This window comes from Talpa occidentalis, unplaced genomic scaffold (assembly GCF_014898055.3).
Source record: "Talpa occidentalis isolate TD23 unplaced genomic scaffold, MPIMG_talOcc4v2.1 talOcc4.6, whole genome shotgun sequence".
NCBI lineage: Eukaryota > Metazoa > Chordata > Mammalia > Eulipotyphla > Talpidae > Talpa > Talpa occidentalis.
The window spans coordinates 70,515,957-70,542,580 of NW_023604972.1; the positions used below are offsets into that span (position 1 = coordinate 70,515,957).

The 26,624-nt window shown below is 35.6% G+C and overlaps 1 protein-coding gene and 1 pseudogene across 10 annotated transcripts in view; both read right to left on the reverse strand.

Moving 5' to 3' along the window:
- Positions 1-26,624, reverse strand: part of FER (FER tyrosine kinase) — a 484,685-nt gene that overhangs the window by 278,479 nt on the left and 179,582 nt on the right. For all 10 annotated transcript variants that reach the window (XM_054688073.1, XM_054688071.1, XM_054688072.1 and 7 more), the window contains one exon: positions 22-114. In XM_054688073.1, the coding sequence (XP_054544048.1) occupies positions 22-114 (93 nt within the window). The remainder of the gene's footprint in view (positions 1-21; positions 115-26,624) is intronic.
- LOC119261508 (small nucleolar RNA SNORA31) lies at positions 6,285-6,373 on the reverse strand (annotated as a pseudogene).

Consider the following 26,624-nt stretch of genomic DNA (forward strand, 5'->3'; position numbering starts at 1 on the left):
TTAGAGTAAATCTTAACTTACTGTTGAAGAGCCAAGTGCAGATTTTGGAGACTTAATTATTCCAGCAATTGAATGCCGAATAGACTCAAATTTGGAGAGTCTCTCCTTTCTTTCCTGGAGAGATTAAGAAAGACTTCAGCAATAGTAAACTATCCTGTTTATACACACAGTCACTGTCAAGTATTATATATGCACAATGTATTCATCATGTCTTCCAATGAAACAAAATGTTAGTTTCTTGACATTAAAAATGACAATTAAATATAGATACAACTTTATAGATCTTTATTTTCCTAGTCTGTCAATAAATCTCTTAATTTGGAGAAAAGTGAGAAAGAAATCCAAGTCTGTGAGATAAAGAAAAATAAATGCAAAGAAAGGAAGTTCATGGAAACCTATTAACATCAGGGGGAAAGTGAAATGTATGGAAAACCATGATTAACAAGAAGCTGGACCCAACATAACAGTTCAGATTTCAGATTTCAGACAGTACTATAGTTGCTAGAGATTTTCAAGAAAAAAAAAATGATGATAGGGAAAAACAAGAGAATTGGAACACATTTTTAAAAGCCGAATTCCACTTATGCAGCTAGAAAGTTTCCAAAGTTACACTGATGATGATGTAGGAAGAGGAGGAAGAGGGAAGAAAAGACAATGGAGGAGGAAGAGCAGGAGGAAGAAGTAAAATAAGAAGGTACCTATGTTTATTGCAGCATTATTTACAATAGCTAAGATAGCAAAATAGCCTAAATGTACCCCAAACTGCTAACTGGATCAAGATGATGTGATATATACACACACAATACTACCCAGTAATGCAAAAAGATAAATACATGTCAATTATGGCAATATGGATGAAGCTGGAAGGAATTATTCTAAGCAAAGTGAGCCAGAAGGAGAAAGAGATACTGAGTGGTTTCACTTACATGTGCAATCTTAAAAAAACAAAGAAAAGGACAGGAAAAAAGATAAAAGTCGCAAGTTGACCACAGATCTTAGGCAAACAGAAGGGGAGAAATGGGGAGAGGGATTAAAACAGGGGAGGGAAAGGCACAAGGGACTTAGTGATGGATGGTGTGTGGTGGTGGGAGAATTATGGGACTAAACCTGAGGGAAGAAACCAAATAATGCATGCAAATTAGCAATTATGTAAGACAATAAATTACAAAAAAATTAACTCGATAAATCATGTGCATATTTAATAAAATGTACTTTAAAAAAGTAAATCATGACCTTCCTATACTTGTGCAACACCCTAGGATTATGACTATGCATTTTACAGTCTTAACCCTAACTGTAATTTCCACTTTACTTTTTAGTAATACTAACTCTGACTCACAAGGTTAAAGGAAAAACAGTCTTCAGGTACTCAGAGAATATAGTGACCCTTCTTTAAAGCCTGCCCAGTTTGTGGATACTAAATATTTTTTTTTTTAAATTTAGTAATATAACTAAGAAAAAGTAAACTTCAGTCTTTTTCTATAGTTGTGCTGAGTTTGTTAAAGAGATTTTAATTGTGTGATTATTAGAGTTAAATGAGTAGTATACCTGAATCTTTATTAACAGTTTCTGCTACAATGGTCTATTCATTTTGCTTTCTTTTTTTTTTTTTTTGGACTGTTTTATCTTTATAACAAATGTGTTAGCAAATATTTTGAAAACTTATTTCATGCAAGGCATTGTTCCATATAGTTCACATTTATTAAATGTAGTAGTCCTTACAATTTCCATGAAAAATTGGAGTATACCAGCTCTTCAAATGAAAAAATAAATGCATACATCTAACATAAATATATTTGCATTTCATGAGTATGATGGAAAATTAGAATTATGGTTTCAGCATGACTAATTCCATTTAACCTATATATTTACTATTAAAATAATTCTCCTGCATACAACTTTATGAAATCTCACTATATATGTTAAAATTAACATTGTAAAAACTTTGGTCAATGATATCATACATCATTATCGTACTCAAATATTTGGGTTTACTATGTATTCAAACATAAAACCACAAAAATTCCCTTACAGCTTTTAAGGAAATAGTCAATCTATAGAAGTTACTACAAATCTGACATGTTTTCTCCCAAGTTAGGATTTTTTTTCAATAATATACTAGTTTATGATATTGAACTGAACACTTTCTATAGTCTTATGCTCAAACTTCAGCTATTTAAAAAATACTTTAACTATTTTTCTCTACCCTAACAATACTTTTAGACAATTTTCAGTATCAAACTGAAAAATTATAAAACTGGTTTTCTTAATAGAGGTGACATTGGTTTATAACACTCCATGTGATTCACAGGTATAGAGTCCCACCTTTTCAGATGTATAATACCACACCATACCCACCATCAAGGTACCCACAGTCTTTTACCATAGTCCAATGAGCGCCTTCCACACCCTGCTTTCCATTTTCCTCCTCTCCATCTTATATTCACATTACAGTCAGACTTCTAAGTGTTGTTATTGATTTCCTTTTGTGTGATCCTTTGTTTTGTTTCTAACATGTAAGTGAATTCACCTGGTATTTGTTTTTATCCTTCTGACTTATTTCACTTAGCATTATCCTCTCCAGTTCCATCTATGCTATTGCAAATAGCAGGGGTGTATCATTTTTCACAGCTGGATATATGTCACATCTTCCATATTCATGTATCTGCCCTCTGTCACTTAGATTGTTTCCATCACTTGCCTATTGGAAATAGTGCTGCAGTGAAAAAAGGGGTAACTATATCCCTTCAAATTGGTGTTTGTATACTGTTAGTGCAGAGCACTACTAATGGAATTGCTGTATCATATATAGTAGATCTATTTTTAATATTTTGGGAAATATCCATACTGTTTTACCCAAGGATTAAACCACCTTACATTCTCACCAACAGTGCAAGAGGTTCATCTATCTACATATTTTCACCAAACATGCTTTTTCTGGTATTTTTGATATGGGCCCTTCGCACACATGTAAGATTATATCTCACTGTGGTTTTGATTTGCACTTCCTTTATGATAGGAGATGATCGATATTTTTCCATGTGCCTGATGGTCACTGGCATCTTTTTCTTGGAGAAGTATCTAATTAGTAGTTTTGCCCAATTTTTGATTGGGTTATTTGTTTTCTTCTGTTGAGTTGTACAAGTTTTTTGTAGATCTAGGTTGTATATTAGAGCCTTGTCAAATGTAATATGTGCAGGTATTTTCTCCCTTTCACTAGGGTGTATATTGGTTTTAGTGATGAACCCATAAATGCATCACTAAAGCCAATGTTCTGAGTGTTTTGCTTATGTTTCCTCTGATGTATTTTATGGTTTCAAGACTTACATTCAAGACCTTAATCCATTTTGAGTTAATTTTGTACGTAGTGTTAGCCAGGTGTCTAGTTTCACACTTTTGCATATGGTGGTCAAGTTACCCAATACAATTTGTTGGAGGGGCATTTCTCCAATGTACATTATTGACTCTGTAGTTGCAGATTAACTGTCAACAGAAGAAAGGCTTTATTTCTGGGTTCTCATTTCTATTCCATTGGTCTGTATGTCTATTGTTATTCCAGTAACATACTGTTTTGAGTACTATAGCTTTGTAGTAGAATACGGATTCTTGAAGAGTGATACCACCATTCTTCCTCTTTTTTGGTCAGTATTGCAATAGTTATTCACACACAGTTTCAAGATTATCTTGACTATTTGGGCTCTTTTGTGGTTCCATATGAATTTCAGTATTGTTTGAAGAATGCCATTGGAGTTTTGATAGGGATTGCAATTAATCTGTATATTGCTTTGGGGAGGATGGGTCATTTTAACAATGTTAAAACTTCCAGTTCATGAGGAGGAATATCTTTCCATTTCTTTGTGTCTTCTATTTCCTTTAATACTGTTACAGTTTTCATTTTACAGGCACTTCACTTTATTATTTAAGTATACTCTTAGGTAATTACTTAGTTATGATGTGATACCCTGGGACCCCAGATTAGAGGGCAATCAGTGGTGCCATGAATATGACCCCATGCACACTAAGCATGCACAGTAGTGATATAAAGCACCATTACCCCCTCCAAGTTGCTCCCCTATCCACTGATTCAGAAGATACAATATTACATCTTACAACTATGGAGCCCAGATAGGTCAAACATTCAAAATCATATGAAAACCAGAGTGCCACCTGTTGAATATGTAGAAGCAGTTCAAATCTCTTAAGAATTAAAACAGCAAAATGGGCAAACAAACAAAAACACAACATATGGCAACTTCAGTCCTCAAGAGATATGACATAAGGAAAAAACAACTCTCAAGAAATCAACCACAAATCTATGACAATTTTTTATCTTCCTATGAGAAAGAATATTCTATTATTTTCATTTCAAAGAAAAAAAATGAAGAATAGAAAGTAAAAGTGAAAAAAACAGAACTCCAAAACGCTAATCAAGGAGATATAATAACACTGAGAAAGACAACTGAACATGATTAAAAATACAACTAATAAAAGAACATAGAAGTTGAAGATTTAAATAAAAAAATAAAAGTGTTGCAGGATGTTGAAAGAACAATAGAGGCAATAAATTCTTCAGAAAGCTAAAGAAATAGACTATCTCAAAGGCAGAATCAAATCAGTCACCTTGAAGATAATAATGCATAGAAGACCAAGTGGAAAGAGAAAAGAGAAATACAAAGAAAAAAATATGAACAAACTGAGAATTTTCCAAATGTAAGGATATGTTTGTGTTATATATATATATATATATGTTTATATATAACCAAATTATATATAACCAAATTATATATAACCAAATTATATATAACCAAATTATATATGCATGTGCACATATACATTATCAATTATATATACATATATGCATATGCGTGTATCTATCTATCTAATCAAATCTGAAAAGAGACATTGGCAGCAATACAATAGTACTAATGGAATTCAACAATTCATTTTCATCAAAGGACAAATCAACTCCACAAAACATCAACAAGGAAAATACAGCCTTAAATAAGAAATCAAATCATATGAGCTTAATGACATTTACAGTATATTATTAATCTACAAATTCACTTCAGTATTACTGTCAACAAGTTTTTATTTTGAGGGGGTAGAGGAAAAACAGTCTTCTTTACATCAGTCATGGCTTCTCTTGAACAATACCATCACATGTGACAAATCCAAATTAATTCAAATGCCTCTGCCTTGTTACAACTTTATATGCCACCAGTTTTTTAGTCAGGTCCACTATAGCCATTTTTCCACCTAATTAGAACTCTCGGCTTTGAATATACTAATTTCTTCAAATCAATCACTTTCTCTTTTTTCTCTCTTTAACTAATTTAGATGCAATGACGTATCATTTCAATGACACTCTTTGCAGTATTCTAATCTCTCTTGCTAATCTGTCTTTTATGTGTACCTATGTACCAAATCCCAACTTTTCATTCAACTCACCACTGGGCAAAAGAATCAATGATTAACAACAACAACAAAAATGAGGCCTAAATATCTAATACCACTATTACATTTCTCTGCCAACTCATGTATTATCCCACTGGCATCTGTCAATCATTTCACTTTTTTGGTGCCTAAAGCCGCTGTGTTCTACACTCTACAACTTCCTTATTAAGAAACAACAATCCAGGAACCCCTCCATCTTGCCTTTTCAAACCTACAAAATCATCACTTCTGTTTCTATTGTAATCATTTTCTCCATTTGGGAAACATGGAAGTGTCTCCCTCCCACCTCAGGATGACATTTTACTTGTACTTTGGATTTCAACATCCTCCTGACTTTCACAAAACATAACACCTTTTAAGAACCCGATAGATCTTTCTGTGAGAATTGTCTACCCTTCCTTCTCAACATGGTCTTTCCTATCCTATCAGTTTTTACAGGTATTTAAGTTACTCTTAAAGGAAACAAAGAAAGAGAAAAGCACAAGAGAAAGGAAGAATAGAAAAGGAGGTTATTTTTTATATGCCCCATATTTAATTATCACCTTAACCAAGCAAATCCAAATATTAAATATTCAAATCAAAACTCCTGATGTTTTGTAAGTACTATCAAATTGCATCAATAGTATGGTAGCTGTATAGCTGACTGACATATATATATTTTCATTTGAAATCATTCCAAGAAAAGCTATTCAATAAAAGACATGTTAAATAATAATTCTAAATAAATTTAAAGGAAAAATATCTTATTCTCCCAATATACATTTTTAAGCAAAACAGGCTCTTTATTATTTATAAGGTTATTCCTGAGGCGCAAATATTCCATATTTTTGTTCTATATTCCCCTATTCAATCTAGACGGTCACAGACAGACAGAAAGCATGAGGAAATTTTCTTTGCACTTTTTAATTTTTAAAAATGAACCTGTAATGTCCTTGTATAAAAAAAGAAACCAAAAAAAACACCAAATGCAGTATGAAAGCATTATCAAAAGTACTTTAGCATATTTATTTGTTACACTTGATAAAACAAGTAAAGCTAATGAAAGAAAATTATACAAAAATGACAGATACTTGAGATCAATGACATCCAAGATGATCAATCTTAATTATTGGTATATATTTTATTTTCTACATAGACCCTTAAAATCCAAATCATTTAGCAAATGAAATGTCTATACTTGAGAGTAAAAGCAATTCTTTCAGACTGGAAAATGATTAAGATCAATAAAATCTTTTGCTCCATATCCTTATGCACTTTTCTAGTTACCAGCAACTTTTCCCACAAACTTTATTTTTTTCTAACACCTGTTCTATCCCATCTTTATTTCCTACTAAAGGCCTCGATTCAACTCAGAAAAAATTATTAAATGGGAATTCCAACTTTCTGTTCCTTCCCCATTCTTTCAGTGATAAACATAACTCTTCCCTCCAGCATGGGAGCCTTCTTCCTCCAAAGCTCTACTACCTGCTCTGCTCTTTCCCTTCTTTCTCCTTAGGGACTAGGCTGCATCAGGATTTCCTCTTCTCTTTTGGACTCAATTAGCTCCTTGCCTCCACTAATATGATCTTGTTTATAAAAATCAAATCAAACCTAAAATCTTATTTGACACACTGCCCACAGATCGTTATCCTGCCTTTACCCTCCATCTAAAAAAAGTAAGTTAGAAAGAAAAAATCAACTTTATAACATTTTCTGCTTATTTCTTGCTATCCACCTTCATCTCACTAAACTTCATATTTTACTGCTCAGCATAATCTCAAGACATATAGTACTTTATTTTCCGGAGAACATTTTTCCGTTGACTATTTCCCTCTTTCCCTCAGGCTTCAGTGACATCACTGTCTGTTGATTGTCCTCCTATCTGTCTGGCTGCTCCAACTCATTCTCCTCAACATCTTCTTCCTTTGCTCCTTTAGTGTTGATCCCCAACATTCCTATTTTTGACTTTCCTCCTCTATTCACTCCTTAGGAACACATTTATCTCCATTACTGCAATTACCATCTAAATGCTGGTAATTCACAAAAGCTACATAATTCCCAAAAGATAGACCTCCAACTAGGACATCATCCCTTCCCAAAGCCAATTTACTTCACTCCTGTGATTCCTGTTTTATATTAACAATAATAGCTACAGAGTTTCAAAGGCAGAAATCAGGAGGTCAGTACTGATACTTCTACTCCAACTAGGACATCATCCCTTCACAAATCCAACTTACTTCCCTCCTGTGATTCCTATTTTTTCTTAACAACAATAGCTACAGAGTTTCAAAGGCAGAAATCGGGAGGTCAGTATTGATACTTCTACTTCTAATCAGCCACCAAATTCATAGCTTTGTATCTATAAAATTCTTCTAAAATTGGGCCTCCCCTGGTGGAGCAGGTGGTTGAGCGCTGCACTGTAAAGCTGTCCGCAGCCTCTGCAGCAAGGGTTCGATCACCGCTAGCTGGCGAGAATCCCACACGGCGCATCAGACCTCTCCTGTCTCTCCCGCTGCTCCCCTCAGCAGTGTATTTCTTCAGTCTGCCTGTTCTGTTTCCCGCTCTGCCTCCTGTGAATCCCCTCACTCTCCCGCGTATCTGGCCTGTACCCTGGTTCTTGTATAAAAATAAATAAATCTTTATAAATAAATAAATAAATATTTGAAAAAATTCTTCTAAAATTGGTTCCATTCACGTACTCTCTGACATGACTTTAAATTAGGAGTCAGCATTGTTCTCTGGAATTGTTCTTTGCCACTGTTCTCTATATAGTCCACAGAGTGGTCTTTTAAATAAAAGACCTACAATATCTTACTTGCAAAAGCTGAAGAGTTAGAATGCACCATACTTTCTTTTATCTGAGTAATATATAATGTGTCACCACTTTTCTGAATACCATTTTACTTTGTTTTTTTTTTTTTTTTTTTTTTTTTTGGAGAAGGGAGCTACCTCTTACTCTTTCTATAAACCTCCCTCATGTAAAATTCTATCCTGATGTCTGGTACTCCAAATATGGAATATCTTTCTTATGCACTCTAACAGTACCTCAAATTGCACTCTAACAGTACTCTCAAAGAACTCATTATATTCTTACTCTAATTATTTGCTAACTTGTCTCTCAATAAACTGCAAGTTCTTTTAATACAAAGTTGTTATCTCATTCAGCTTTGTATAAAAACCTAGGGCAATACAAGTGGCATACTGCGCTTTCAAAATTGGTCATGATAATATATCACACATACTCTTTTTATGATAAAGATTCTGATACTCCTTGAGAAGTAGGGCCTACTTCCACTGAAATTTGGATGGGCATGTGACTATGGTAGAAGCAATACTACACAACTTCCAAGTTAGGACATAACACCATCTTCCTCCTGTTTTTCCTGGGTCATTCATCTTGAGCTCAGTTACTCCAAGTTATTCGGAAGTCTCAACAACCCAAGGGCAGACCCAAAAGGAAATAAACAGAGAGCTCAGTTAGATTCCCAGTCAGCAGCACCCAAATTGCCAGTTATGTGAGTCAATCACCATGGAAGTGTATTCTGAGGACTCTAGGTCCCAGCCTTCCAATTATACCACATGGAGTAAAGATGAGTCTTCTACACTGAATTCTCCCAATTGGAGATTCATGAACAAATTATATTATAGTTTATTTGAGTCAACATTTTGTAGTGATGTACTACATAGTAATAGATAACCAGAAGATGGCCTATCACATAGGAAACAAGCACATACATACAGAGTACACACATGCATAAACATGTATATATATTTATATGTGTGTGTATACACACACACACTCACACACACACACTCACACACACATAATTTGGTGAATCAACAAATAAATTTCCAAATCAAATTTACTCCATAAGTTATATTTGGTGGATACACAGCTGACTTTTTCCAAATTTTCTAATTTGGAATATTTAAATACTCCTTTTTGCATTATTTAAAAAAGCAAAGATAGTCAAATACAAGAAATATATAGTTTAATAAGGTAAATGCCCTTGTAATCACCACCCATCTCAAGAAGTAAAACTGCCAAATATTGCAGAAGGTCTCCAAGTGACTGCTTTGGGTGAAAAACACTCGTATCCCTCTCCATAAAGTAATTACTATCATGCCTAGTACAATAATCACTTACTTTCAACATTTTCATTATTTTTAGTCTTTAGTGTGCATCCCTAGACACTATAGTTTAGACTTAACCATCTTTTAAAATGTGTTGAATACAATATATGAATTTTTTCTGTATTTTACTTATTTTTATTAAGATAATGCTGGCTAACAACACTGTACATGATTCAGAGGGATAGGTACCCACCTCTTGAAATGCATGTTACCACACCACACTTAACCGCCAAGGCACCCATAGTCCTCAAATACAGTCCATAGGGCCCCTTTCCACTCTACACTCCAATCACCCTCTGGCCCTCTAGTAACCTTAATAAAAACAGATGAATTAAAAATTATAAGTTCCGGGGCCTCCCCTGTGACGCAGCGGTTGAGCGCTGGGCTGTGAAGCTGCTTCGGCAACGCCAGTTAGATCCCCAGCCACTGGAGTGGGTCCTACATGGCACTCAGACCTCTCCTGCTGCACCCGCTACTCCCCTCAGCAGTGTGCTTTGTCAGTCTGCCTGTTCTGCTCCCTGCTATGGATCTGGTGAATTCTCTCACCCTCCTGCACTTCTGACTGTACCCAGTGCTCATATAAATAAATAAATCTTTTAAAAAAAAAATTTTTAAGTTCCCTGGGCCTCCCCTGGTGGTGCAGGCGGTTGAGCGCCGCACTGTGAAGCTGTCTGCAGTCTCTGCAGCGCCAGTTCGATCTCGGCCAGCCAGCGAGAGTCCCACATGGCGTGGCAGACCCTTCCCATCTCACCTGCTGCTCCCCTCAACAGTGTATTTCATCAGTCTGACTGTTCTGTTCCCCGCTCTGTCTCTGGTGAATCCTCTCACCCTCCCGCATATCTGTCCTGTACCTAAGTTCTTGTATAAATAAACAAATAAATCTTAAAAAAAATAAAAAAAAAATTGTAAGTTCCCTTTCCATCCTATACTTTCTCTATAATACAGATGTTTAATAACCAGCCATTTGACTCATAGTTTTGCAGTCTCAAATTTAATGATATCATAACTCATCAGACATGTCCTCTTGTTTTCTTGTCTGCAAACTGACAACTGGGGTCAAAGACAAGGTCAGCCTCAGATAAAATACCCTCTGTGAGATCATGCTGAGCAACAGTAGGAGACAAATAATGTCTTGCTTGGTCTTTTTCTGTGGTATTAGAAGCTACTGATACTCAATGTACATATCCACTAATCTGTTGGATATATTGAAATGGGATATTCTTTCAAATTCTAGTATTTCTTTTCCAACTATTAGTTGAAATGTTTATATAAAAAGAAGCTTCTTTGGTTAATCATTTGGTGTAAATACTGATCAGAATACCTGAGAGAGTAATGGAAATGTTTTCTTAACTAGTTCTGCTTTTACATAAGCAATACTTAAATGACCATGACAGAAAAATACAAGTCCTGCATGAGGACTGTTAAAATCTCATGCTTAATTTCTGCCTTCAACAAGCAAGTTCCAGTTCACTAAATTTGTTCAGTGGATAAATGCAAGAATATAATTTCACCAGATACCACATGTATTTCTCTTACATGCTGTGGCAGACTTAAATGAGAAATCTGTGTGGGATAGCTATTTGTGATTAGTAAATTAGACTACTAATTCAAGTACAATTATGGTATTTACCAAATAATCAATAGTGGTGTTATCACTTGAGATGGAAACAGTATTTTCATTTCTACATACTAAAAATAAACTAAATATACCAATGCAAAGTGTGAATCTTCTCAAATATGAATAATTAAATTTGAGTCATCAGAAAAAAAAGGAATGCTCCACTACATAAAATTATCTGAAGTAGAGATATTTAATATGCTTTATACATTGCATTATGAAATTGATATAATATTCTATGAAAATGTACCAAACATTACTAAATGCCTACAAATAAATTATTTATATTCAATCTTCAATAATATAACTAAATATTTGTTAATATTCCTTGGCATGTGACATCATAAAATTTTTAAAAATCTAAAACCTTGTTTAAAATATGCCTATACATAAAGACACTCCTGAGTGTCTTTATTACAGATGCATTATAGAGATAAAAATAACAAAATACCAGCAATATTATAGTGCTTGGCACATTTTTTTCAGTAAAGGGCCAGAGAGGAAATATTTCAGGCTAATGGGCCATATGGTCTTTGTCACCACTACTCAACTTGGCCAATGTAGCATTGTAGTTTGAAAACAGTCACAGACAACACATCAACAGATGATCATGGCTGTGTTTCAATAAAACTTTATTTAATGACAGTAAAATATGAATTTCATATAATTTTGCATGTCACAAAATAATGTTCTTCTTTTGTTTGTTTGGTTTTTTTTTGGTGTAAATGTAAAAATAATTTGTAACAACACACCACATAAAAATAGGCAGCAGACAATATCTGGCTCATGGAACACTGTTTCCCAACTGTTACAGCACTTAAATTATCAAAATTATATAAAGAGTCTATATGCTACAAAAGCAATGAAGGTCCTATTCCAGAGTCAGATTAAGGGAGCTAAAGCCCTGGCTCCATCACTTCTAATCTAAATAACCTTGGACAAGTTGTCCAACTCTCTGTATACTAATTTACTTCTCTATAATTTGGGAAAAATAATAGTTTTGCTAAAAGGGTTGCCATAAGGACTGGTATAGAAAGTACTGAACAAATCTCCTGTTACCCAATAACTTATAAATCCTTTCTAAATATCTTGCTGGTGTCATAATCAAAATACAGGGAAAATTCTATTTCAGAAATGTATGCATTATAATATGCAAAGACATTCTCCTTCCAAATTTCTGCAGGCAAAGTTAGAGAAAAATCTATTTTTAAAAAGTCATAAAATTTTACAACTGGGAGATACTATAAAAAAATCTGTTTTTACAGAATCTGAGATGTTTATGGTCCAACTCTGAGCTAGAGTAAAAGCCAAAACTACCATCAAGTGGTATATATATACTGTACCCATAAAATCTTTTGTTTATTGCCTCTTTGCAACAACTATGTAGACACTTCTTGACCAAATTTAAATAGCATTCCTTTTTGAGAATTTGGGAGAGAATACTTGGGGAATATAAGGTTAGGACAGGAAATAACTATTCTACACATACAAAATAACACAGTAATTAAATACCAAAAAATTGGTAAAAAAAAAAAACAATTTAACCTCTAGTTGTTTGACCACACAACTTTCATCAAATTTACTTAATCTTTCTGGAATTCATATAGTATATAGTCTTTTGAAAAGTAGGTATATTTTGAATAGGTACTGAAGAAAATATCTGAACAAAAAGCCAAAAGTACTAAGTTTTTCTCAAAGAGTCTTGTCCACAATCAAGGGTTCAACTTCTTAAAATTTCCTTGGTATTTAAAGAAAAGAAATACAAATATTGTAGTGGGTTGCATGTGGTCTCTCAAAATATATTTCCACCAGAACTAACTTGGAAAAAAGGATTTGCAGATATAATTAAGGATTTCAAAATGAGATCCACCTGGAGTACCCAGGTGGCCCATAAATCCAATCACAACAATCTATAACAACAACAACGAAACTGAAAGAGAAGCAAAAATAATGTGAAGACAGAGATTGAAGTGATGTGTCTATAAGTCACAGAACATAGATTCATGTTGTTTTAAGCTACCAAGTTTACAATAATTCATTATGACAATCCTAGGAGCCTAATGCACAGATGACAAAGAAACAATTAATATTTACTTTGTAAAGTAATATTAGTGAACCTAAATGTAAAAAACAATAATATTTAATGAAATCTATAAATCAGAAAACTGGTCAAAATTTTACTACTGTGTAAGTTTTATGCTGTAAGTTTAAAATGTACATAATATGTATTTTTTTTTGTCTTTGAATTTCCATTCTAGTTTTTAGGACCATATTTTTGACCAGACAAACCCTTTGCCCCAAAATTCATTGTCAAAAGTACTGCTGCAGGCAGCTATTTTCAGTAGGAACTCTGAAAACTCCAGAAACTATACAGCAATATTTGCAGCTCAGCACTGTTAAGGTCAAGGTATTTTTCTCCCTCTGACTTTTCATTCACCTACAATGTAGTAGCTGAAACACTGGCTAACTTTTTTATTTGCTTTGGAAGCATCTATTTTCACACTAATTAGCACATATTGTGTGAAGTTTCTTTTCACATTTTGGGGTCCAATATTGTTTCTGATAATAAGGTGTCAGCAAAGAAAGGACTTTCAAAGACAACCAACTCCCAAGGGGGGGAAAAAAAAAATGGTCAATATATATGTATGCAGATAAGGCTTGTACTTATAAGGTTAACATTGAAAATAAGAGTAAACATAACTGGGCCATAAATTTTATCCTTCGTTTTTTTCACTATGTGGTCACATAATGAACTCATATAAAATCAGTGGCAAAAGTAATCCTCGAAACTAGAAATTTTGTATTTCAACCCTCTCACTATACAACAGATGAAAAAAAAAGTGAAAATCAAAGGAGATGAAATAATTTGACTTATATATGATGACAAAAATGACTCCTCCCCTACTTGCCTGTCACTATACCACACTGTTTATATTACATACAGAAAGCCAAGAAAGTAATGGACATTCATCACTGATTTCAAGATGTTAAGATAGTCAATGTGGCAGAACAGAAGAATGGGATCACCATCTTCCCTAAAAATTACTATAAAAAACATTTGTTCAAAGAAGACTTAGAGAACTCAAACTAAGTTTGAAAAAGAGTATAACTGGGAGAACAGTTACCCAGGTCAGTAGAACAGGCAGGGGGGATCCGCCAGCATGAAAGGACATTCCAAATATTGTGAATTTCCCTAGAGAAACTGTTCTGAAAGGTGAGAATGATAGTCCAACCTAAGACTTGGGCATCTCTGCAAACAGCTTAGGCAAGTAATATTCTTCCCCCAAGTCTCTCCCAGAAGAATAGGAGATCAAAGAATCACCAGGCAGAGTCAGGCCAGGCTCCATCACAGGCTCAGTAGCAGAGAAAAGGGCTGGTGTGAGAACTAACTAATCCCCAGGAAAGTATCAAAGTTATGAGACTTAGTCCAAGCAGACATAGAGAGCTTGCAGAGAAGTTACTGGGAAGAGGAACAGCAGTGGAGGCAGGGTTGTATATGATGGTCATAGGCAGAGAAATGGGCACACTCTAACAACTCCAGGCCCAACTGAATACCAGAGAATGAGCCATTTATATCAGAGCTAGTTCACCAAATGGGGAGATTAAAGTTTCATGGATCATGATCCCATCCATGGGAAAAAGGAGCAATAGAAAGGTAGAGAGGTTGGGTAAAAATTAAGATAACTAGAGCACTGAACAGAACTCGCTCTAAAGAGAAAGGAGAGGAGACCAAGATGAGCATATTCACTCCTCGAACTGAGATCAAGAATTTATTTATCAATTTCCCCTGCTACCCCCACCTCAGAGTAAGGTAAACTGAGAAACAAATAAAACTAACACTGCAGCATCCTGATCACAGAGAGAGAAAAAAAAAAAAAAAAGAAGCAAGTAAGACAATGCACATGCCTAGAAAGCAAAAAATATCTGAACACGAGATAGATAAGCAAAATGAGAACATAAGTTCTCGGACAAATATGAAGAAACAGAGGATCAATTAAAGACTTCAAAAAATCAACATTAAAAATGTCAAATGTGCTACTAGAGGTCAGTCAAAGGCAGACAGGCAGATGCAAAATCTTTTTTTTTTTTTCTGTAATTCTTTTTTTTTTAAAGATTAATTTATTTATTTATACAAGCACTGGGTACAGTCAGAAGTGAGGCAGGGTGAGAGAATTCACCAGAGCCAGAGCAGGAAGCAGAGAGGAAGAAGGACCGAAGTACACTGCTGAGGGGAGCAGCGGGCTGCAGGAGAGGTCTGCGCTGGGGCCATGTGGGACCCTCCTCCGGTGGCTGGGGAGCAGCCAGGGATCAAACCAGCGCTGTAGAGGCTGCAGGCAGCTTCAAAACCCAGCACTCAACTGCTGCACCACCAAGGAGGCCCAATGCAAAATATTAGAAAGGAGATTCAAGAACAAAGACAGTTCTCACCAAAGAGACTGAAAACACGAAAAGAACACAAAAAGTGACTCTAAATGTAATAAAGACAAATATAGAAAGTGCTTCAAAATGAATTAAAAGAGCAGAAGACTTTCAGAATAGAAGACACAAATATAAAAATCACCCAGTGAGAAAAGAGTTAGTAAGACATAGGAAAAGTAAGGAAACTCTATGAGAAATGAGAGTCAAAAAGAACAGGAAACATAAGGCTCATGGGTATTCAAGAAGGTGAAAATAGAGAAAGGAGGAGAGACTCTAGTCAAAGAAATAAAAAGTGAAAATTTCCCAATGCTAAGTAATGAATTAAGTGTGGATGCTCAAATTTCTAAATGAAAAACAATTAATACCAAGTCACAGCACTGTTAAAATATCAAAAATCAAATATTAAAAAAGGTTTACAGGAAGCAAGGAAAAAGAAGATAATTTAAAAGAGAACCCAAATTGGGCTTTCTCAGTTTCACCCCAGACACTCTCTAAGCAAGAACATAGTAGAAGGAAGTGTTCACAATCCCAAAAGACAAGAACTTCCAGTCAAAAACACTGTATCCTAAAAAATTACCATTCAAATATGAAGGTAAAATCAAGGCTGTTTAAGTCATACAGAAGTTAATGGAGTCAAGAAAAGATGAAAGGAGATCTACTATAAGAAAAGAAGAAATGAGGAGAGAGCAGATCAACATGGGAGCGAGAAACTGCTGAGAGTAAGATTTGCCATTAAAAAAAAGTTAATAGGGAGGAAAAGCGTCAGGTCGCAGTGAGAACTGGGACACGGAAGATAAATGGGCGACTCCAGCAAACTACCCGAAGAAGAAAGTTGCCATAAAAGAGGACTAGAAGGAAGGAAAGCTCAGAACCCTGCTACCCTCCCCCACCCACAAAGTCCAACAGAAAGGAGGAAAAAACAAAAAAACTAAAACAACCAACAAGAACAAACTATGCATCAAGTGGGACAGAGAATGGAAAGGAACTATTTCAGCCACCGCACCCCGTGAACTGGAGCTGTGGAGAACCCTGCAGGATTCTCCGTAGAGGTGAGCGAACTGCTCCAGGCGCCATTAGAGAAAAACAAAGACTCCTGGAGACCTACAAACAGCCCAAGGCCAGCAGGTAAGCTTGTGCAGAAAAGTGGCACGCTTGAAAAGGACACGCGGGGGTCCTCACTGAGGTGAATGTCCCTCACTGAGTAATCAGAAACCAGGCACCCAGACACGGGAGTGGGGTGCAAAAGGTGCCATTTCTGCGGACACTGAACTGGGCTACAGCCCGCGTCCTGGACCTGAGGGCTTTGAAACTGAGACCCGGGGTATGAAATTCGGGGCATGGGATCCCCAAGACGGTGGGGCACAAGGCAGACACAGCATCCCAAAGCCATTGAGGCTTTCCCCACCACTCCCACTTTGTTCCCCTGTCCCATGGGGTAAACAAAACAGCTCCCCAAGGACACTAGGAGAGATTTCTGGCACCACCTAGTGACCAGAAAAAAAAATCACCAACACCCCATAGAATAGAGAACTTTCTTCAGCAAAGACTGCTTGAAACCAGCAGAAGGCTCCCGGAGGAGCCAGAGGTGAGCTGGGAAGTTCGCCCATGCTAGATCCCTTCAGGCCAGTAGTCCCAACCCAGAGGGGGAGCGAGCACCCAAAGCCTGGGCAGACAAGGTGCGCAGTGGAGTGCGTACCCGCATCACCTTTCTAGAACAGGGACCTTTCTTCAATAAAGACTGCTTGAAACCCCCAGAAGTCTACCAGAGGGGGCAGGGGTGAGCTGGGAAGTTTGCCCATGCCAGGCCCCTTCAGGCCAGCAGTCTGAACCCAGAGGGGGAGCAGGCACCAGCAGACAGGGCAGACCTGGCACGCAGAAGAGTGTGCCTGTCTCCAAAGTGCCATTTCAGAACAGGGACCTTTCTTCAATAAAGACTGCTTGAATTTGGCAGAAGGCTCCCCGTGGAGCCAGAGGGAGAAAGTTCCCTGCGCAGTCAGAGGTGAGCTGAAGGCCCCCACAAGCCCGGTCCCAACTGGCAGGAAGTCGGAGCCCAGAGATGGATCCAGAGATTTGGAACCAGAGTGCAATCCAGCTGCCCCACCTCCAGGGAAGTCTGTGGGACTTCAAGTCACACATTTGTAACTAAACACAGAAGGAGGAGAGATTCTGTGACAGTGACCATTAACATACTTAAAGTACCACTGCCTCACTAGACTTCTGGCATAAGTTTTTGACTCATTTGGATGGCCAGTTTCTGAAACTCCCAAAAGAACACACCAAAAAGATGCCAGGTAGTATCAGCGGCACACTGTCTCAACACATAACGCAAATTAGAAGACAGGAAGCAGGGAAAATAAAAACTACAAGCAAAGTAGCAACGCCTCAGAAAAAGACACACCACAAAAAAAAAAAAAAAATCCACCAGCTTACACCTATGTTGACTTGGAAGAACTTCTGAACCTTCCAGAAAAAGAATTTAAAATTGCCATGATGAAAAAACTGATGAAAGTCATTAAGGAAAACAACGCTCAGAAGAATGAAATTGAGTCCCTAAAGAGGGAAGCAAAAGAAATGCAGGAAATCAAAGAATTAATGGAGGTGCTAAAGGACTCTAGGAAAAGCAATGAAAGCAGAATAGATGAAATGGAAGAACAAATAAGCACTCTTGAAGACACAGAAATAAAAAGAACCAAAACAGAAAAGGAAAGAGAAGTATGAAGGAAAAAGACCAAAAAAAGACTTTGGGAACTATCTGACTCCATGAGGAAATGAAATATAAGAGATATAGGAATCCCAGAAGGAGAGGAGACAGATGTAGGAACAGAGAAAATATTCAAGGAAATAATCAAAGAGAACTTCCCAAACGTGAAGAAGGAGCTGAAATTGATATACAAGAAGCAAGAAGAACACCAAATTTCCATGACGAAAGGAAAAATACAGCAAGACACATAATAGTAAAGCTCCCAAGAATCCAAGACAAGGAAAAAATTATGAAGCTGACAAGAGGGAAGAAACAGATAACATTCAAAGGAAAACCAATCCGACTTACATCAGACTAATCAGAAGAAACACTACGGGCAAGGAGAGAGTGGAGGGACATAGTCAACAGACTCCAAGAAAACAGATGCCAACCAAGAATACTCTATCCCACAAAGCTTTCCTTCCTCTATGAAGAAATAATAAGGACCTTCCTAGACAAACAGAAACTCTGGAATTTCATTACCACTAAACCCCCACTCCAAAAAATACTACAAGAAGACCTAAAGCCAGAACCTCAGAGAGACGAATAACAACGAAAGAAGGCCCCCCCCAAAAAAAAGTTATTAAAAGAATAAATAAATAAATCAAAGGAAAGACAAACACAATGGCAAATACAGATGCTAACATATCAATATTAACTCTAAATCTAAATGGACTAAACTCTTCAATAAAAAGACACAGAGTCGCAGGCTGGATTAAGAAATAAAAGCCAACCTTTTGATCTCTCCAGGAAACACATTTAGCTACAAAAGATAAAAATAGACTCAAAGTTAAAGGATGGAAAACAATCCTACAAGCAAATGGACCAAAAAAGAAAGCAGGAACAGCTATACTTATATCAGATAAAACAGATTTCAAACTCAGAAAGGTAAAAAGAGACCCTAACGGTCACTTCATTATGATCAAGGGGACAACACTTCAAGAAGAAATAACACTCATTAACATATATTCACAAAACGACTAAGCACCAAAATATATCAGACAACTATTGTCATCTTTGAAAACAGACATCAAAGAAAACACATATGTAGTGGGAGACTTCAACACACCACTATCAACAATGGATAGTTCAACGAGACAAAAAGTAAGTAAAGACACTAAAGCTCTAAATAAGGATCTAGAGTGCTTAGGCTTAACAGACATCTATAGAACACTAACCCCAAAAAAATCTGAGTACACATTTTTCTCAAGCGCACAAGGATTATTCTCCAGGATCGATCACATACTGGGACCCAAGACAAACATCAACAGATACATCAAGACTGAAATCATACCAACCATCTTTTCTGACCAAGAAGGCATCAAACTAGAAATAAACCATAAAAAGAAGGCAAGGAAATTTCCTACCTCATTGAGATTGAAAACCAAACTATGGGACGACCACTGGACTAATGAGGAGATCAAAGAAGAAATTAAAAAATACTTCTCAGTTAAATGACAAGGAGGACATCAATTTTCTAAACGCATGGGATACAGTAAAAGCACTAATTAGAGGAAAATATATAGCAATATAGGCTCACAAAAAGAAACAAGAAAGAACTCAAAGAAACAAACTAATCTCGAAGCTCAAAGATCTAGAAAAAGAACAACAAAAAACCCCAAAACCAGTAAAAGAAAAGAAATAATAAAAAGCAAAGCAGAAATAAATGAAATTGAAACTAAAAAAAAACAATCCAAAAGATGAATGAAACCAAGAGCTGGTTCTTAGAAAAAATAAATAAAATAGACAAAACCCTAACAAGGCTCACAAAGGAAAAAAGGGAGAAAGCACAAATAAACAGGATCACAAATGAAAGAGGAGAAATCACAATGGACACAGCAGAAATCAAAAGAATAACCAGAAATTACTATGAACAGTTATATGGAAATAAGTTCAACAATCTAAAGGAGATGGACAAATTCCTACAACTCTACAATCACCCAAAGCTAGATAAAGAAGAAACAGAACACCTAAACAGACCAATTACAAGCAGCGAAATTGAAATGGTAATCAAAAACCTCCCCAAAAACAAAAACACAGGACCTGATGGATTTACAAACGAATTCTACCAAACGTTCAGATACAAATTAGTGCCTATCCTTCACAAACTCTTCCAAATAATTGAGAAGGAAGGGATAATACCAAACATGTTCTAAGAAGCCAGCATTACACTAATACCAAAACCGAACAAGGACAAAACAAAAAAGAAAACTACAGGCCAATCTCCCCAATGAACACGGATGCAAAAATCCTCAATAAAATTTTAGCTCTCAAAATCCAACAATGTATCCATAAGATAATTCACCACGACCAAGTAGGATTCATTCCAGGGACACAAGGATGGTTCAATATCCGAAAATCAATCAACATCATCCAACACATCATCAAAAAGAAATACAAAAACTACAGGATAATATCAGTAGGTGCCGAGAAAGCTTTCAACAAAGTGCAACACCCATTCATGATAAAAGCCCTTGAAATTCTTGGGATACAAGGAACATACCTCAACATCATAAAGGCCATATATGACAAGCCAATAGCCAGTATCATTCTCAATGGTGAAAAGCTGAAAGCATTCCCATTAAGATCTGGAACAAGACAAGGATGTCCACTCTCACCACTGCTTTTCAACATAATACTGGAAGTTCTAGCCAGAGCAATAAGACAAGAGAAAGACATACAAGGAATCCAAATAGGAAAAGAAGAAGTCGAACTATCACTATTTGCAGATGATATGATAATATACATAGAGAACCCCAAAAACTCCCAGAAAAACTAATTCAACTCATCAATCAGTTCAGTAAAGTGGCAAGATACAAAATCAACATGCAAAAATCAGTAGCCTTGCTATACACAAACAATAAATCTGAAGAAGACGAAATCAAAAAAAAAACCATCCCTTTTATTATTGAAACCAAAAAAAGCAAATACTTGGGCATAAATCTAACAAAAGAGGTAAAGGACCTATACAAAGAAAACAATAAAACACTGTTTAAAGAAATAGAAGAAGACACAAAGAAATGGAAAGACATCCCCTGCTCATGGATTGGAAGAATTAACATTATCAAAATGGCCATCCTGCAAAAAGCAATAGACAGATTCAATGCTATTCCAATAAAAATCTCAATGACATTCTTCAAAGAAATAGATCAATTATTGATGAAATTCATATGGAATCACCTAAAATCCCAAATAGCAAAGCTCTTCTGGAAAAAAAAAAAGAAGGGAATGGACGCATCACACTCCCAGACTTCAAACTATACTACAAAGCCATAATGATCAAAACTGCATGATATCGGAACAAGAACAGACACACAGACCAATGGAATTGAATAGAAAATCCGGAAATAAACCCACAGATTTATGGTCAACTAATATTTGACAAAGGAGCAAAGAATATACACTGGAGCGAACAAAGTTTGTTCAATAAATGGTGCTGGGAAAACTGGGTCGCTACATACAAAAGAATGAAACTTGATCACTACCTCACACCATGCACAAAAACCAACTCAAAATGGATTAAAGAACTAGATATAAGACCTGAAACCACAAAATATATAGAAGAAAATACAGGCAAAACACAACATGACATGCACATCACTGACATCTTTACAGACACATCACCCAAAGCAGTGATAGTGAAGACAAAGATCAACAGCTGGGACTACATCAAATTAAAGAGCTTCTACGCAGCAAAAGAGACAGTAACCAAAACAAAGAGAAACCCCACCTACTGGGAGAACATTTTTGCACACAACATTAACGATAAAGGACTGATCACAAAAATCTACAAAGAGCTGATGAGAGTCAACAACAACAAAGAAAATAATCCAGTCAAAAAATGGGCAGAAGAGCTAAAAAGAAACTTCTCTGAAGAAGAAATGCAAATGGCCAACAGGCATATGAAAAAATGTTCAACATCACTTGTAATCAGGGAAATGCAAATCAAAACTACAATGAGATACCATCTTACACCAGTGAGAATGGCACATATTAAAAAAAACTAGCAACAACAAATGTGGGCAAGGTTGTGAAGAAAAAGGAACTCTCCTGCACTGTTGGTGGGAGTGCAAACTGGTCCAACCACTATGGAGAGCTGTGTGGAGATTTCTTGAACTACTAAACATAGAGCTTCCATATGACCCAGCAATTCCACTCCTAGGTATTTACCCAAATGACACAGAAACAGTAATTCCAAAGGGCACCTGCAGGCCTATTTTTATAGCAGCACTATTTACAATAGCTAAGCTATGGAAGCAACCCAAATGCCCAAAAATAGATGACTGGATCAAGAAGATGTGGTACATATACACAATGGAATTTTACTCAGCAATCAAAAAAGATAAACACATGCAGTTTGCAACAACATGGATGGACCTAGAAGGGATCATGCTCAGCGAAATAAGTCAGAAAGAAAAAGAAAAATACCAGAAGGTCTCACTCATAGCAGGAATTTAGGAAAGCTAAATAAGTCATCAGGAAAAAGACTAATCAATACAAAGTAAAAATCAAAATTAACAAGCAACTATAAACCAGATTTACACTATGGGGGGGGAGGTGGTGAAAGGAAGGACTCGAGTCAAAATAAGGGGGTGGAGGGTGCAATTGTGTGGGGAATATAACCAAAATGAAAATGCATACATTGCGCAAAGATGAAAAAAAGATGTAAGAATTATATAAAATAAAATTTTTAAATTAAAAAAAAGTTTCCTGACCTAAATTTTTTTGCCAGCTATCATCCCTCATCAATGCAATCTTTTAGATTCATTAACACAGAAACTAAAGTTTGTATGCATCTTCCATGTGAATGTTAAAAGTTATCACAAAGAGCTAAGGGTAGAAAAAGAGGTAATGAGCCAGATCACACATTCTTGATAAATGAAGAGGAATGAAGAGAAGTATAAGTGAGTTAATCAACAAAGAGTCAATGTAGTATAACCAAACTCCACAAGCCTTAACACAGAGATTTTCACATAAGTACAAAGGAATAATAAAGGAGGCATTAAGGACCACTTCTCAACACTAAGCTATCTGGGATATAAGTGAATGAGACTCTCCTAGAAAGGAAGTTTGCTTACTAAAATGAGATTCTAAAGAGCACAATAAAAAAAAGAAAAACTGTGAAAAAGGAGAATTAGTATGCCATACTACTTGTAGGAGAGAGTAGACAGCTAGCAACAGCAATATTGGAGGATAAAGCTCACCAGAAGAAGGCAAAACAGACCTAGATAGGTTTCATTTTCAGAGGAATCAGAGTTTCTGGTAATAAAACAAGGCTCTTGCCTATAATCAGTCTTTATGAGTCAGTATATATCTAATGGTGATAAAGATTTCCAGGAAACTTCATAATATAATACCAGAGAGTAAAAACAGAACATTCTTATAAAAGGGCAGTAACTAGCGACTCTATAAGTATACAAACCCCTCCTCTGATCAGTTCTAGTATAGATGAATCTGAATATGTCTGTGTATGAGTTTAGTAACATCTGATTAAGAAGATTAATAATAATGAACTTTTAAATGTTCAAAAGTGCATTTATCTATTTACTATAAGTCTAGAAACCTCATTATCTATACATCAGCACTACCTAACAACCAAAATAAATAACCATGATTATGAAAGTAATTTCATAAATATGAGAATTTAATAAATATTTATTTGTTGAATTACTTGCAATTTCATGACAGTTTTCATCCTTGTATTTATTATCTTACTGGGAATGGCACAAAAATTCTTATCCTATTATTTCAGTGTAATGTAGGATAATGTGGAAATTCACATTGGTTAAATAATAAAATTTTGATCTTTTCCATTTTATTTTGAAAACATCCAATAAAATTGATATAAAGAAATATACAAAGGTATCAAAAATAATTTCAAAACCAAGAAATAAAGAGCACAAAATTGTTTTAGAGAAAATTGATGAGATGTACAAAAAATAAAAATATGAAAAATAGCAAATAAGTATCATAAGAGAATATCAGAAAATAGAGTAAAAGGAAGCAAGATGTTTTTTAAGCTACAGAAAATGAGAGTTATATAAGTCACTAGCTGACTGTGTAAGTCACTAATTATCTCAGGCTTCAGAGATATTATATATAAAATGATAGATTAGACAACACCAATGAGTTCTACACCCTCTCATATTTTTCAACTCTATAAATGAAGATAACACAAAACTTAAGAACACAAGGAATGATTCTTACACTTATAAATAGTACTTACCTAATGACTACTGTACACTATTATTTAGAATGCCACAACTTAACTATTGAATTTGTTATCATTAAAACAGAAATTATATTTCCATTAAAACTCTCTCCAAATATAAGAAAAAAGATTTATAATCATTAAACATTCTTTTTTGACATGTACCAATCTATTTGAAAGTCAGAATTAGCTTTCCCTAAGAAAGTAAATCTAGAAGAATAACAACCTAAAATAGAGACATTAATTAAGGGACTTGCATGGTATAGGAAATTAAGTTAAATCTGCAAAATAACACAATTCTATTATTCATAGAAATTATATGTTATATATTAGAATATGAAGGATTTAGTATATTCCAGTTTACTAAATTAAACCATAAGAATTGATTATAAAATTAGTATTGAATTATATAGTTATATATTATAGGGAAAAGTTTTATTAGGTATTATCACCAATTATTTAATACTCATCAAGAAAAAAATCCCAATTTTCCTTTTCTGATAAAAACTGTAAAAACAGGGCCTCCCCGGTGGCGCAGTGGTTGAGCGCTGGGTTGCAAAGCTGCCCGCAGCCTCTGCAGCGCCGGTTCAATCCCTGGCTGCTCCCCGGCCACCAGAGGAGGGTCCCACATGGCGCGCAGCCCTCTCCTGCCGCCCGCTGCTCCTCTCAGCAGTGTACTTCGGTCCTTCTGCCTGCTCTGCTCCCCGCTCTGGCTCTGGTGAATTCTGTCACCCTCCCGCGCTTCTGACTGTACCCAGTGCTTGTATAAACAAAACAAACAAACAAACAAATAATTAAATAAAACATGCCTCTATTAAAAAAAAAAAAACTTTAAAAAAAAAACTGTAAAAACAAAGGTTAAATTGGGTTTACCAACCAGTAAATAAACTGATTTGGAATGCAGAAATCTTAATATCACCACGGATTTAAACTGAGTAATGTTTCTCAAATATCCAACTAATCTATACTCTTTTCCCTACCCATGTTTTAGAATAGTAGGAAGTACGTATTTTTTCTCAACTCTTAGAGGTGAATAAGAGAAACAAAACAGATGTGGAAAACAAGCAATTTTTATATTTTAATGCACTTGGCTTGGCATCTGAGTGAAAGTATTTCTTCCAAAGAATATTGTCTACTATTATATTAAAAAGTCAAGAGAAATAATTCTTCCCATAGTAAGCAGCAGCACAAAATATATGACCTGCTGAACTCTTCAGATTATTTTGGGGCCCTGGCTAAAGTAGATTTTAGTTGGCCTTTCCCCTTACCTGAATTCTTTTGAGTTCTGATGAGCTGGGAGAAGTAGGCTCAGTAGTATGCCTGAAAGCACAAGGTTTACAGTGTCCGGAGAAAGAACCAGGCTCCTGCCTATCCTCATGTTTACTTTTCTCCTCCATTTCAAATCTTAGCCAAAAGCTGGTGATGGTGGGACGACAGAAGTCAATTTGTCCACAGATTTTCTGTGTCTGAGCCAAAAGCAAAATAGAAAAGACACAGATCTGGAACTGTCTCCCCCTGTTGGCATGGAAGTATACCAAGTCAGTTCTGAATTAAAGGAACTGATATATCCAACAAAAGCTATTGGTTTATTAAGCTATAGAAAGGAAATCCTAATGAATTAAGTGAAGATACATTAAGAAATAGAACTATTTCCTCACTTATTTTTTAAATAAAACAACTTGTTTTCTCCCTACACAACCTGTAAAAGTATTTTTTAGAAGCTTAGATCTTCAGATCTCTGAGAACAGACCAAACGCTAAAGCACTTCTTCATATAACACCTTGCAAATAGCTATGCCAAAAAGGTTTTCTTTACCAATGCTTTTAAAACTATTTTTTCACTGAAGCATAACTTTCCTGTGCTGTCTAATTCTTATGATTCAAAGAGAATCTAAAATATGCACAAAAAAAATTGTTAAGGTCTCAACAAAAATAAAATTTAAGAACTTCCAGGCAGCAAGAATGTGTTGAATTTAATATACAATGAGGTGGCAGGGCTGGAGACGCAATACCTTATTTGGGACACTTAATGTTTAATACAAACATAAGGCTGTCATTTGATAACTTGCT